General features: G+C 36.5%; 1 protein-coding gene across 1 annotated transcript in view; it reads left to right on the plus strand.

Annotated features, from left to right (window-relative positions):
• The window catches only part of LOC100748235 (protein cortex-like), a 254,251-nt gene that overhangs the window by 232,412 nt on the left and 6,632 nt on the right, over positions 1 to 15,207 (plus strand). The window contains exon 2 of the mRNA XM_012393425.2: positions 12,118 to 12,333. Within this exon, the coding sequence (XP_012248848.1) occupies positions 12,118 to 12,333 (216 nt within the window). The remainder of the gene's footprint in view (positions 1 to 12,117; positions 12,334 to 15,207) is intronic.

Consider the following 15,207-nt stretch of genomic DNA (forward strand, 5'->3'; position numbering starts at 1 on the left):
AACTGGGGACCCGACACGCCACGATCCGCTCGAGCACTGCACCGTGTTTCAGGACCAGTTCGGCCGCTTCACTTGGCTCCGAAGGAAGGATGCCGTGCGTGGTTGCTCACTCCTCGCGTTGCCCCTCGATCCCCTCCTCTGGCTCCCTCCTCTGCCTTCACCAGCCTCCTTGCTCGCTGGCTGCTACTCTCGCAACCCCCTCCCCACGTCACTCGTCGAGATCGCCCCCCTTTCGAACGCGTTGCCCCCTTGTGCTCGCTGACGAATCTCTTCTTTCGCGAGAACCTCGAGTTGGCTGTGGTCAGGGGACCGAACGCGCCGAATCGAACCATCGAAGCTTTTAGGTGGCCACGAGGGTGACTCAGAGATCGAACTCCCTTTGTTTGCGTTTGTGCGCGTGTTTCTCTTCTACAATCTCGGCAGTGATATTTGGCGTTAATCGAATATAAAGTTTCTTTAAAAATACTGCTATGACTCAAGGAAGATGCGACGAATTGTATCGGAGCTGGTTTTTCCAGGTTTACTCGAATTACTGGAAAGTGGAGCTACTTCCTTATTTCCGCAGTCCCTTCGATCTCTAATGTATATTCTCATCTATATACGAAATAGATGTACGATAAAATCAAAGTATAGTATAATTTAGTTTTTCTTACTATTACAATGTACATGTAAAATATTGGTATATTTATCAACTCTACTTTGTAATTACAATCACGCCTATCATCTATATTTGTCTCAAATGTATCCAGTGATGTATAGATTGTCTGTGTGTTAAATGATCTAGCAAGACGCGATAACTGATCGAAGAGTTTACAGAAACTTTTAAATTCAATATAATCGAGTTACTGTACGCTTCTCACGGGTTTCATTCATTTTACTTCTAGTGCATTGACGCCTGTAACGATTCTTGAACGGAGATTTTAGTTGCAACGTATCCTTCTTTCTTATCGATATCCTGTCTTGCCGCTTTTATGTACGCTACATTTGACGTGTCTTACATAGATAATCAGCCGGTACGAGCTTACCGCGATTTGCAATCATCGCATTTTCGTTTTATCAGCCTCTACAGAATCCTGCCCCTTCGTCTTTCTGACGTATCAGTCTCGCAGATCTTCGTTTGTAAAACATTAATCTACAGCTAGTACTGCTGCCGCCCGGTCACTCGAAAGTCATCCTCCTATCTTCGTTGAATCTCTCGCGGATCGATTCGAATTTGACAAACTTGCAGCCGGTGCACCGGTGACTGGAATATCGCGAGTTCTCGCGTTGCCTACCGTTCCACCGTATCTGTACGCGAGATCTCTCCCCGTTCGAACATGTTGCACGGCGTAGTAGCAATCCTCCTCTTTCGTTGAACCAGCCGATGCAGTACGACGATCGTAGTAAGCCTGCCAAGATAGCTTGCCCCCTTCTTCCGTTGCTTTTCCTGCTGCCAATCGCATCCTGGATCCCCCCTGCGAACCTGATGGCCCACCTGGGCCCAACCTCTTCGCGTCCGACGGGAGCCAATCGCCGTGTCTAACGTACGATCTAATGTCTCGGTTGTAACGGGTGTCGAAAGTGGAGGGAGATCGATCCTGTTGCTTGTATTGCATCGCACGCACATACTATGTTCTACGTGCGACAGACTGGATTGTTACAGGGATCGAGCTTCGAGTAAAAAATACTTGACATATTTCTGATTCTTCGGGTTTCAATCGCGTTTTTATTGCTAGTAGTTTTATTTTGACTAATTACCACCATTAACTTTATTTGTGTTTCGTTTCAAGGTTTCGCGAGCATTCCAGTTCACTTTCTGCGGGCAGACTTAAAAAAAAGAGTCGCGTTTCCCATCTGCCGTTAGTTTGGCCTACTAACGTACTGATAAAAACACGATCGGACTCTGAAAATTCACAAATATATCGTCTAAACATCGGGACAAATTTGAACAAGAAATCTCGTTCCTCGTCTGCCCTACATGTCACTTAAAGGATCACTAATACGTCGTTCAACGACCGTGAAAGATTAAAATCCAGAAAATACTTGTTACGAGAGTTTCGTGATCGACTTCTTGGGGGAATTGTCGAGGATTTTACATGATTTCGTGATGGATTTGAGATAGGACTGTAAATATTGGCGTCAGAAATAGCGGCTTAGGTATATTGGTATAATAGGTGTGTTGGTGTTTAGGGTAAGGTTCAACAGGTGTTGGCAGGAAGTTAGAGATGGTTGTAAGTAGGTAAGAAATTCTTTTGTTACAGCTTTGAGAATATTTTATGCTTTGTTTCATAGGGAAATAAACAAAACTGTTAGGAAAAAGGAGAAACATGTTCGAGCGAGAGAATTGATGTATTAAATTGATTATTTCGACAAGTCAGACACATTGTATGGATAAGTGAAGATACTAGTTTATACACAGAAATTTAATTAAATCCCCATACACTATGCTAACATAATATAGCACATCGAGTATAACAATATATAGGCGCTAAACCCATATAAAAATACTGACTCACTTAGACACATTGAAATTATTATCCGACTAACCTTTCGATACATCAAATTTTTAAGAATTTAATTTAATACTTGAATCAATACCAATCAGAAAACCAACGGTTCGTCGAACCGTACCAAATCGATCTTCATCGATTGATAAATCTAAATATCTCTCATTCGTAAATATCTTATATTACGAATCACAGGACCACCTCAATTTTATATCCTGTAACGTTTGATCGTTCGCTGTATTATCTTCGATCGGCAATTCAACAAGACTGGATCTCGTTAAAATCGTTGACCGTGTAATTAGCATGGACACGTTAATTGACCCACGTGCTCGGCTATACAGCGGGGCCACAAAGTAGGCGACACTTTGTTTCACTGTCCGTTGACCCAATTGCCACAAGAATGCCAACGTAAAACTGTAAAAATGATGACTTTGATCGCTAGAAGTATGAAAACATAAATGTCGTCACGGTTCACTTGGTGATATATTGTATCTACGGCCGCGTATGTGGCTCTAATAAGCATTTAGCTGTTTCCATAGAATTTTACGATACGATCAGCATAATTTGTCGCACGTAGGCACGACCCGTTGCGATACCGACAGCACTAATTCATTAGCCAGCGTTTCTTTCTATCCGTTTTTTCTATCCGCACCCGCTACGCGTGAACTCAATATCTGTATTACGCCGCGAGATTCTGAATCGCCAGCGGAACAACCTGTTCCCGCGAACACGTTGCTAATGCGTACGGCTTTGTGTACGTGGATTTTTCTACTGATTTCCCGCGCACGTACTCTGCGATTAATGGCGCCTCTGCAAACATCTACTTGTCCTTGTTTCGACGTCGACGATGTAGCCACGACAGTTTTCGCTTCTGTCATCATTAATAAAATTTTCGGTAATATTTCATGCTTCTATGAGATTATGGAATTACGGATTAAGTGGTTGTTTCTCGAAGATTAAAGATATTTGTCGTAAGGAGATGTTTACTGTGAACGTATATTTAATAGAAATAATAGAAATATATTTGATAGAAACATAAAGCAACATTATACAGCGTAAACAACCATTCGAAGTATAATAATAGATGTTAAAAATGATCCCACTTATCAGAGACGAAGCTTGGTAATATAGAGAATATCCATGAAAGCTGTCTACAGATGATTGAATATCTTCATGAGCAACCGCAGCTGTCGTGCCGCATTCAAGATACTATTCTTCATCAAATGGAAATTTAAATTCATTTTCTATTCATTTTATATAGTATGCAATTAAATATACAACTTGCTATAATTATAAATTATAGAGACAGAATAAAAGAAACTTAAAATTAAATTACATTGTCACAAACAAGAAAATACTTTCCAATTGCCCTGTCCTCATTCAATCACGAAAACTGAAAACTCATCGTTCGATAATTACGCTTCGAGCTTTCAATAACCAAATAGAAAAAGAACTGTCTAACCAAGCGTATAGAAGCTACATGAAAAATAGAACAGAACATAAACCTAATCGATATCTTTTACTTTTGATAAGCGGTTAATTGCTAGAGAAGTGTTCCAATGAAAACATCGTTAAAAAGGACATTGCGATTACCACCGAGAAAAAAAAGAAAAAAATCGTTCGCATACACGTTGACAGTGTAGAGATGTACACTTACATACTTGATTGAATTTTTTTCACCTTCTCTTTTTTTTTTTCTTTGGTAATCCGAATAAAAACGTTCATGGGAGGTTGAAGATTACGATGCGTCGGCATCTTTGATATTCAGATCAGAGATTTCTGGCTCGCGTGTGCAATTGCACCTGCGCATCGTAACGTCGATGCATATGCAGAACGTTTGACGTTACGGAATGAAGAGTACAACGTGCACGATGCTACATGTTCATGCCATTAATTTGTTTCCCGTGCGTACGCCGATACCGCCCGCGGTTGAATTATTCATAAGTATTCAACAGGCCACTTTCTGACAACCAGATCAAAGCTGACATTAAACGGATCGCATTCGGCCGATTTGCGGAACCGTGGAAAGAATTTTCTCGGAATTCTCGATTCTTTCTTGGCTATTCAGGTACTTGAATCTTGAGAGCATAAAGGCGAAGCTACTGTTTTTGCAAGATGCAAGAAGATTTACATTTGCTATAGAGAAAACGCTACATAATAAACGATTTCTAGGACGTCTTAAAAAGATGTCGATGATATAATAACGTATCACGGTTCAATTAATGCTTTTGTTACATTGTATGCGCTTCACGGAAGTGTCTAGTCTGTTGCTGATGTTACATTAACGCAGAAGCTGCAAGTAATGAAAGATGCGGAAGAAATTAAATTGCATTTCGATAAGATAGTACGTAGATAGCTTATTTTTCAGAATATTTGTTAAGCATTTGCAAAAATATATTATGCTTTTTTTATCATTTCGTTTCAACTATAATCAGTATAATTCGATGCGTAGTTATCTTTTTTTAAGAGCTTTTTCACATAATTAATTTTCAAAGTACAACATTGTACCCGTTGAAATACGTAGATGTATTATACATTATTATATATTATACATTTTCTAAAAATACATCTACAAAGGGTTGTAAAAAATAATTAATATTATGATAGTCTACAGTTTCAAAATATGCAAGGTTGTGATAGAATTAATATCTAGTCCAAAAATCAAATAGAATTTTGTTTAAATAGGATCTACCCATAGTATCTTAGATTTGAAAATTGCTCTCCTATAAAACAAAAAATATATAACTTATCTTTCATTTGTTCTTTCTATATATAAGCAATTACAAACTCAACATTTCCAATACGCAACATCGAAAGTGAAACGATTAAAATAAAGAGAATATCAACTTTTCCACGCTCGAAAGACTCAACGCACGAAGCAAAGAAAGGATGAACCTGAAGAACAGACAGTCTCGCGTGATGCTCATTTCTCCGTCACGCATACATTTCACGAGGGACACGAGCTCTCCTGTTAGAGTCGCTCTTCCTATCCCTTAATTCCTTGTTCTGTCATAGTTCTTCGTTGTCGTGTTGCAACTCCGTTCTCAAGGAGGACCCCCTGCGAAGTTGATCCACCGGTAAATATCGAGCTGCAGGTGTTGTGGCGCAGCTTCTCGGAGATGGCAAGGCGCCTGGGTACGTACGTATACGCGACGCATACGCGTCGCGACGCGGTATGCGTGTACGATGTCATCTGCTGACCGGTTTGAGCTGATAGAAACGCGCCACCGTGGGAAGAAGGAGCTGTTGAAGAGGACAAAGTATCGTCTGAAATGGACGTAGAAAAATGCGAAGAAATATTGGACAGTAATTTCTATGGTTGTGAGGTAGAGTTAGATTTGCAAGAGGAGCTCCTTCAGCTACGTTGACCGAGTTTCGAAGGTCCTTCGCCTTGTTCTTGCAAGTAGTCTCTGGGTCAGTGTTCCGAGTCAAAATTTGAATGGCTGTGTTTGAATGTGTGGATGTTCAGGAAGGAATATTTGATCTTGTTCTTTATATCGTTTCTTGGCATTTAAAATTATAGTTGAGCCTTGCGTAATTACTGTCCAATTTATTCACGTCTTTACGATCATCATATTATAAATCAATCTGTCCATGGAAAATTACGATATACGAAACAATCCCAAGCGGAAGATGAAATTCACTGAAACATAATATTTCTATCTGGCAACCGAACATATTTATTTAATTTTTCACTCATTTATTACTAAACTGCAAACGCAGTTTATGCAAATTTATACTTCTATGAGCATCTCCGAAATTGTTCCATATTATACGCGTTCTGCGCGTATGTGTACGTTTTATTTCCTATGAATGCACAAACTTCCACAGTCTTTTCATTATATACAACAATTATTAGGATGCCCGTATCTTTTTTTTAACTATATTCTTTTGCATAAACAAGACTAGTGTGTTCCAAAAACGATAAAAGTCTATCTGTAATTTTAATCGACCTGCTAATAAACCTATTGTAGCGGCCAATGTGACTGAAAGCGATTAGTTAAAAGGAAACATTGCTGAAATCCAGAAATATTCGGGACGATCTTAACCTCCCCTGTACCTTCTGCACAACCGGGATCAACCCTTCAGCACCTTGCAACAAGAGATCCGTCTAGAAAATATTGGTCAGACAGGTTCGCGCCAGCTGGACAACATTTCGACGGCGCTCGCAGCTCTTCGCTGGGGGTCCTCTACATTTTCGGTGCCTATGGGAAAATCTTCCGCGATTTCTTACTACGCAACGTCAAGACAGCTGTTTGAAGTTTTTAAGGTTTAGCTTCATGCAAATCAGACGCTAGACCGCTGAATTTATTGGCTTCGAATGTCACGTCATCAAAGACAGCAGCGAGAAAATCGTGATACGCCTCTGGCCCACCGTGGGACTTGGTTCCTTGACGATCTTTTCCTCGAAGCTTTCCTGTTTGATTTTTTTCTAGAGTTCGTGAGAATGAGCCGAGGATTCTGGTGTACGTATATGAGAACGCACGTTGGCCCGATGATATGAACAATTTTTCGATTGGAATATAATTAAAATAGTCAGAGAGAGAAACAAGTATTACAAAAATGAATAAGTTCTAAGATAAAATTGTAAAATATCTTCGTTAATCGTCTATTGATTTTTATCGATTTTTTAATTTTATTGTATATTCACGTTGACACTTTGTATAATATTAATAGAATATTATTTAGTAATGAAAAAATGTTTCTTTCACGATTTACGTAATAGTCTTTGAATTTGTAGCGTTTCTAATAATACGTCGTTTATGTGTATTTCTACTAACCGTATTCAATTAACCGTAAAATTCAATTTAATCCCATCATAAAATTCTATTACGCATACATTCGTATGATGCTTACAGAGATTAATCATCATTTTCGTAATAAAAATATATCTTGTTAAAATTAACCAAGTGTCGAACTGACAGGAGACGAACAGTTTATGTAATTGAAGTTCATGTAATACCATTTCATTGATTTTCTCTAGTCCCTGGCAATATTTGGTTCATATAATAATTCAGATAAGTAGTTTCGATCAATAAGAATTCATTTAAACGGAGTTCTACTATACTCTAACATAATACGCTATACATAACTCACAATACATTAACAAAATACATAAAACTGAGTAAAATTCCCACCCTTCTAATCTACAAAAATCCTCCACCTGCCTACAGTGATTTCAGCTCAGGCATTTTTTAAATTTGCTCCCACGGGTATCATTGGCAATCATCATCTCGGTCCATAAAATTCGATCCACGGTTTCCACGCGACAGGGTCTCGTCTTAAACGGATAAGCTGGAATCCCGGCGGATTTTCCGCGTGAGTAGCGTGCAAGAAACACGACCGACGAAATCTCGAACGTTTAATCTCCGAGCGGTCTTACCTCCCGGTCATCGTGGTCCCGTCCAGCTTTATGCAAATGCGCGAGACTCGGTGACGGGGTTGCAGGGAGGGACACGAGGACGTCTCCTATGCGACGCGCCGGTTCGCATTATGTACACTGTACACCATCCGGACAGAGAGATGGTGGTTACGTTTCTTCTCTCGCACCCCATAAATTACCGGGCGTACAACATTTAATGGGCCGGTGCCTATGCCGGGGCCAGATCCCTTTGCTACCTTAACGCCATATCGCGTGTTTAGCGCCGCGGGGCACTCACGAGCGGAAAATACACTCAGCGACGACAACTTTATTTTATTCAGCCTGCCCCGACGTCGATAAGAACGAATATACAAGGTGTCCGGTAACCATAAATGGCGTTACAGCCGACCAGGATATGATTACTAGCGCAGTGGTATGATGAAAATGTAGAGTAAAGTTTCTGTACATGAGGCTTCGGTTTCAAGAAGAACGATTTCGATCATCTGCTATTAATTCTGAATTTCAACTTGATAAATTTCTCCTTATGTTATTTGCTAAGTCAACAGTGTATTTTAGATATATTAATATTTTAGTAGTAGAGTGGAGAAGAATTGAAATTAGTCGATATTCTTGTTTTCGACCAATTAAGAGAACTGTGTAATAATTATTTAGTTTAAAGGGCATAACTGCGTGCGAAATATTATGCTTGACATTTTGAACTGTTCTACATCGACTGTTCTACGGCACTTAATCTTATCATTAATGAAATTGTTTGAATCGAATTCAATAAAAGAGACTAGTAGTATGGTATAAATCGAGAGAAAGTAAGATGAAAGTATTGATATTGTTCTTGTTTATTAATTCAAATATGAACAGAAACAGAAGTTCAGAATCCAGAAATGCATAATCAGAACTTGAGCTTAATCACACACATACGCATATACATACCGAGTAGATTTTCAAAATCGTTTCTCTTGAAAACAAAGCCTCATGCGTGATAAATTTGTCTTACTTTTTCCACTTACTTTTTTATGAGGAATCATCCATTGCTTACTCGATGATGCCATCGGTTACTGGACACCTTGTATGCTATGGCTAAATACTATTCCAATGCTATAGCGTATTTCATATTTAACTCATTATTTGTTCTATTGAAACAAAATGGATCATATATAATTCAATAAAATAATATAAAACAAAAAATGTTATGAATCCATTATTTCCTTAAAAAAGGAAAGGAACTTTTGGAACAATCTAATACATACACGTGTACATGATTTTTGGCGCTTTGGATAGTAATTCACGGTTTGATTTCATGGAATGGTTGGTTGTAAAGACCTGTGTGTGTGGACTCGTTAAGAGACAATAAGATGAATTAGGAAAATATTAGTTTTAATTGATTTCAAGAGCAGTTGATTTAGTTATTACTATTTGGTTGGTGTTTGCGTAATGTCGTTTTACTGAAGCTTCAATTTGATGATTTAGTACCCATTAAGTTATATTCTACTATCAATTAGCCATTTCAATAGTTTTGAAAACAAAACTCTAACTGGTGTTAATAATTTCTACAATTTTTTGTCCTTTTCTAGTTTTAAGATAGAAAAATTTCTTACATTGTCAAAGACAAAAAGCAATCGATGTAGAATTTATTACAGGAACGATGCAGTTTCCTTGTCGTAATAATCTTTAGAAATGTGAATTGTGTCGGGCCAACTCCCCCTTTGAGTTCAAAAATTACGCGAAGCCTATTCATATAGTATAAATGGGGTATAGCCTTAAACCAGTTTAGTAAAACTCGATTTTCTGTTAGCTTTGATGTCCGACCATAGAAATAGAGACTACAAGATTTCTTTCGTATTGCCTTCAGCTATACTATGTGCATTCAAATACGTTTCTAAAATTTGTATATGTTGAAAAATTGTAAAATAGTATAAATGTTATCGCGCGTTATGAAACATTTGAGGAATAAATTTATTGTACGGAATAAGCAATGTCGAAATTCCACAAGGTTTTTCTTTCATAGCAAATTGTTGGTTATATTTCTTATTCTAATTTTTGACCTCACAATATCGAGGAATTTAAATGATAAACAATGTAAGTGTCAGAAACAAAGCTTTCTAATAAGAACAAACAAAAAAGACGTATATTACTTATATAATATAGTTTATCACTTGAACACTGTAGATCTCCAGTCTTTACAGACTTAATGAGAATAAATGGTAAAAAAATGTATTGTATTAACTAAATTTATTTACTTCATTTCTTTCATTTTTCTCAAACACAGATTAATTAGCCTTACCTTTTGCTTGGATTTATAAGGACTCTTTCTGCGAGTTATAAGAGAAACATAATGTATTCAAAATTTTTACGTGTACATCCCCATAATCCCCTAATCTACATTTTATACAAACGTACCGTATGAAGTAGATGCAAAACTCCGAGTAGCAAAATTAACACAATTGCCAGAATTAGTTAAAGCAGCCGCCGAGTGACATAAATGGCACAAATATGAAGAAATTCAATGTTATTATAATATATGTATAAAGATAAGATTTTTCTATAATAACCCTAAACATATGGATTCTTCGTTTAAAATTCAGCCATCTCTGCCTATCTTTACATTAAGTTTTAAACCAGATAATACTGTACAAATAGTTTTCTAATCATTCTCGAGGATAACTTCACTTTCTGCAAGTGTCTTGATACTTATGGATACGAGCATATCTCTACCACGGGATGCTTCTAAAAGCCAAAATATATCATTCTAGCACTTACGACTCTTTCCACCGTATCTCACATGGCACATATATGTTACCTTTCTTCTTTCTTCGATACTCGCATCTTTGATCGTTCCAACTTCTCGAATCAATTTCGCAGACTTGCCAACAAAGAGAAGGAAAGGGTGACAGAAAGGAAAGCGAAGAAATGCCAGCGTATAACCAATTACAGTAACATCCTCGAAAGAAAACCGCATGACATAGAACCAGAAGCGAGGAGCAATAAATCGCGATACAGACGATTTAAATGGACGATCGTTCACCGTTACGGCCGAGAGAACGGCCTCGAGGGAACGCCATCGTAACTCGGAATTAGGATGCCACCTTTCTGCTTTCCCGTTTAAAGTATCGTCCCGGAAATCCAAGGCAGAAGCGCGTTGCTTGTGGCCGTTCGTGCAGCAGAAGAAGAGCCAGTATATTTATAGGAATTTCTCGCGATAAGTCCAGAATATCATGCACGGAGCCTAACAAACACACATTCAATCCTTTGGAAATATAACTTTGTGCATAAGTTATGGTCTTCATATTTCATTAACCTTTGTCGTGATTTTTATCACGTAATGATGTTTGGTATATCGCGATTTTCGGCCCCGAACGCATAAATTTCAAAATTTTCCTCTTGGCAAAAATATTGGACCTGCGATTGCGTCCGGGCGAGCTGTTTTTAACGAATTTTAATAAATTTTAATGAACGATGAAGGCGATTGAAGAGAAGAAGTTTAGAAGTTTTAGATAATGTCACGAACATTAAGAAATCGATTAGAAAGAATAAGAAATTCAAACCTGTTCGTACATGGCTGAAAATCCAGTAGACAAGATCAGGTTCAAGACCCAGTTCTATTTGTCATTCGTTCGAAACCAGATGTTCGCTGGGGGTATAAGGCCTGCTCAATATAAATATTATCCCTTCGTACTTCACTCTACTAGACGTACATAATGCTAGTAGCTCAAATTATTTTGCCAAAAGTCCTTTATCTTCGTACAATGAAAAATAAAATGTTGAATTTTACGTGTGACTTAATTTGTTCTCTTCTAATTTGAAGAATCTGCGAAAAGGTATAGGATAAGGGATTCAACAGCAATATAACGATCGATAAATTTTAATATTTACATAATATTTTATTTTATAGTTTTGCATTGTATTTTTCGTTCCAATAATAAGACATTAAGAAAATTCAAGTAGAATTATGGATAGATAGTATTATAGGATTGAAAATATAAATTGAATTATATTATATTCTACGGATGTATCTCATCTATAATATCATTTAGAATATTCTATTATATTCTCTAATATCTATATTTTAGTCATTAATTGTTTTTATGAATATTTCTTACATTACAATTTTATTGTTATTAATCGGAGCATAAGGTAAATTGTAAAGTAATTAAAGTTAATTTATCGTGTAAATTATATTACTTCCAGTTTCAATAGATAATATAAAATACTGTATATTATATAGATCAGTTAAAAAAGAAGTTTTTTTTTCAGAAAAATGTTCCGAGATCAATTGCCTTGAACTGTCAACCCTGTGATGCAAAATCTACTTCACAAGTTGCTAGAAAGTATCCATTTAAGTTTCCAAGTCAGGGTCATGCGGAAGATAGATTTATAAACATCAAATACAACAAGGAAGCTGCAAATTATCTTCTGACAAAAAAACCCAATAGTATGTTGAAGCAAAATGAAATCGATGTGTTTAAGCAGGTAAGCTAAATTTAGTTACATTAATTCAATAATCTAACAGAAATAATAAATTTTATACTTGATAAATTTTTTTAACATGATTTATATGAAGTTACATAATTTTCAAATACAATAGACCATGAACTTTGATAACTTCATATATTATAAGAATTCTACATTTTCTCTATAATAGTTTCCACTTTCTTTTTCACAGAAGATAAAAAACAAAAGGTTCGTCCTTTTATCAATTATACAATTAAATTTTTCTTAAGCGTTCTTAAGATCTTAAAATTTTAAGCTCTTAAAATTTAAAAATCTACATATTACACATATTTTCAACCCGCAAATATTTTCTATTCCAAGGAATTCAATACAACGAACACAGTTACAACGAACGCGACAGTTATCAGAATTTTTCGGACAAAATGTAATATTATTATATCGTTGAACTGTGAAGTTTCAGAATAAAAAATTATTCAGTCACGTAAGTAGTATATACGGTATCTTATAAAGTACAGTATTGTACTAATTTTTGCATGAAGAATCTTATTAATGTTACAAGCTCCGCTGAAGTAAAATGATGACACTCTGACCGGACCATTAGACGTACTTCCAATTTGCACATATAATATTTTACAAGATTATTGTGCATAAACTATTCAATCTGGGCGGATCTCTATGTTGAATATCCTTGATTCCCAAAATAAATGACTTAAAATACGTACCGGTTTTAAAGCTTGTTCACAGCATCGTCCGAAACGGTCGTATTACGCGATCTTAATGGATCCGAATGTTAGAAAAATGTTTGAACGGTAGTTGTTGCAACATCAAACATTGAATTAGCATAAATGCTGTCCGGATGTAGGCGTAAGTTATCTTGTTCATGTTTATCGACGTAAGGGTATATAATCTTCGATAATTGATAGAGATAAGATCGAAATCATGGCGGAGAAGAGACTCACTACACGGAAATTACTGTTCTTAGACGCCGAGAAAATAGTTGAAGTTTCACGGGAATAAAAAAGAAGATAAATGGAAAAACAAAGAACTTCGTCCTTATCTTCTTCTAACTCTGAAGGACTATGTGTGTAAGGACTACCAACAGATGATTTTCAGAATGAATATTTATTAGGTCGTACCACATAATCCGACAATAGGATTTGATAATACTAATGCGAATTCGTCTCGTGAAAGTATCATAAAGGTTCAATGATGTTTAGGCCGGTTTTACACGCCTGTAGCGATACACATATCGCGAAATGCGTACCGTGTGAATGTCGCCATTTGTTTCAATGTTTCGCCTGACTTCTTTATAGGAAAAAACATGGTTGTCAAGATACACGATGGATACACGAAATGAGTATCCCGATACTGCGTTTAATGAGAATCGTCGTGTGAATGTTTCCATTGGTGTACATGAATATTCAGTATCTATCATACACGTATCTTCGCGTGAAACCGGTCTAAAATGTCCACGATGCTTTATTGGAAAATTGCTGCAAAATGTAGTATGCACGTATACAATGTAGTATATAAGTCGTTTCGTAAGTTGTTTTATTTTGTTTCCTTATCTTGTCAAAAATTTGGTATAGAAGTATAGGAAAGTATTCCACACGAGTTCAATCGTCAGTGTATTCTTCCCGCTTTTCTATCTCGCTTCAAAAAAAAACTGTGGTTTAGAATTTGAACGAAGTTTCTTTTTTGAAACTTCGAAACGATGTTTGACATGTTTCTACATGCAGAACTTTCGGACAGATTAAATTATTATTCCCAGTTCTTATTATTTGTTTGTCTATTCTTACGAAATTCATAAATACTGTGGTTCTGATTGCCATTCTTCCATCATTCTGCTAGCCCTTTTGAAATTTTCCCTTATTAAAGATTTTATAATAAAGAGAAAAATCGAAAAGTAACGATATAATTTTTACGTAGAGCAACTATATTTTATCGAATAACAGCAATGGAAGAATACGAGAACTTATGAAACGACCTAAAAGAAATTATAAAAATAGAATCTAGAATTTTTTTACCAGAAACATAATACTAGAAATTATAACAAAGAATTTTAATAATTATTAGTAAAGAATTCCGAAGCTTTTGAAGTGAACCTAATTAGCAGGGAAATAAGTGACACGAACTTACTGAACATTTATTGGATGATTAATATACAAGAAAAGTAGAAAGGAAATATGAAGTTATAAAATTGATCGGAAAATTCTAATTAAACGGAAATCTCAAAGTTGTTGGCTGAAGAAGTTCCAGGAATGTAATTTCCTGTGTGTAACGCAACTTCGATATCATTACTGTAATAACAGGCAGCAACATGGTAGCATAGTTTCCTCTGCCGATTTTCTTCTATCTCCCGTCCTTTTCTCCCTTCTACCTGTTTTCTTCTCCTCTGCTTGATATTCGACCAGAGCACTCTTCACTTTATCCTTATTTCCGTATAATGGATCTTTATCTATGAATATAGCTTCATTGATGCACACCGTTTCACGATGCGATTTATGGCGATAATCGCACGCTGTGGCTTATTTTCGTCTCGTTTTAAAGATGAAGAGAGAAGTTACTGAGATTATTATTATTATGAGAGAGAGAGAGAGAGAGAGAGAGTGAGTGAGTGAGAGAGAGAGAGAGGAAGGGGACGAGAGGAAGCTTGGAAATCTTTATCCTAGGGAATAGGGAGATTGTGTGCAATAGTGGGTTATTTAGAAGATTCAGATGTAGATAATGACGACGAGATTTTTATTTGATCATTTTCTGAATGAATTGTGAAAAAATGACAATCCGTTAACTAGGAAAAACAGGTTAACTCGTTACTCGGTTTCCCTAATCTCGTGAAGATAATAATTTCATTATTTATGAATCTCCTACTTTTTTATGTATTACCTCGTT

Source organism: Bombus impatiens, unplaced genomic scaffold (assembly GCF_000188095.3).
Source record: "Bombus impatiens unplaced genomic scaffold, BIMP_2.2 scf_3007, whole genome shotgun sequence".
Lineage (NCBI taxonomy): Eukaryota > Metazoa > Arthropoda > Insecta > Hymenoptera > Apidae > Bombus > Bombus impatiens.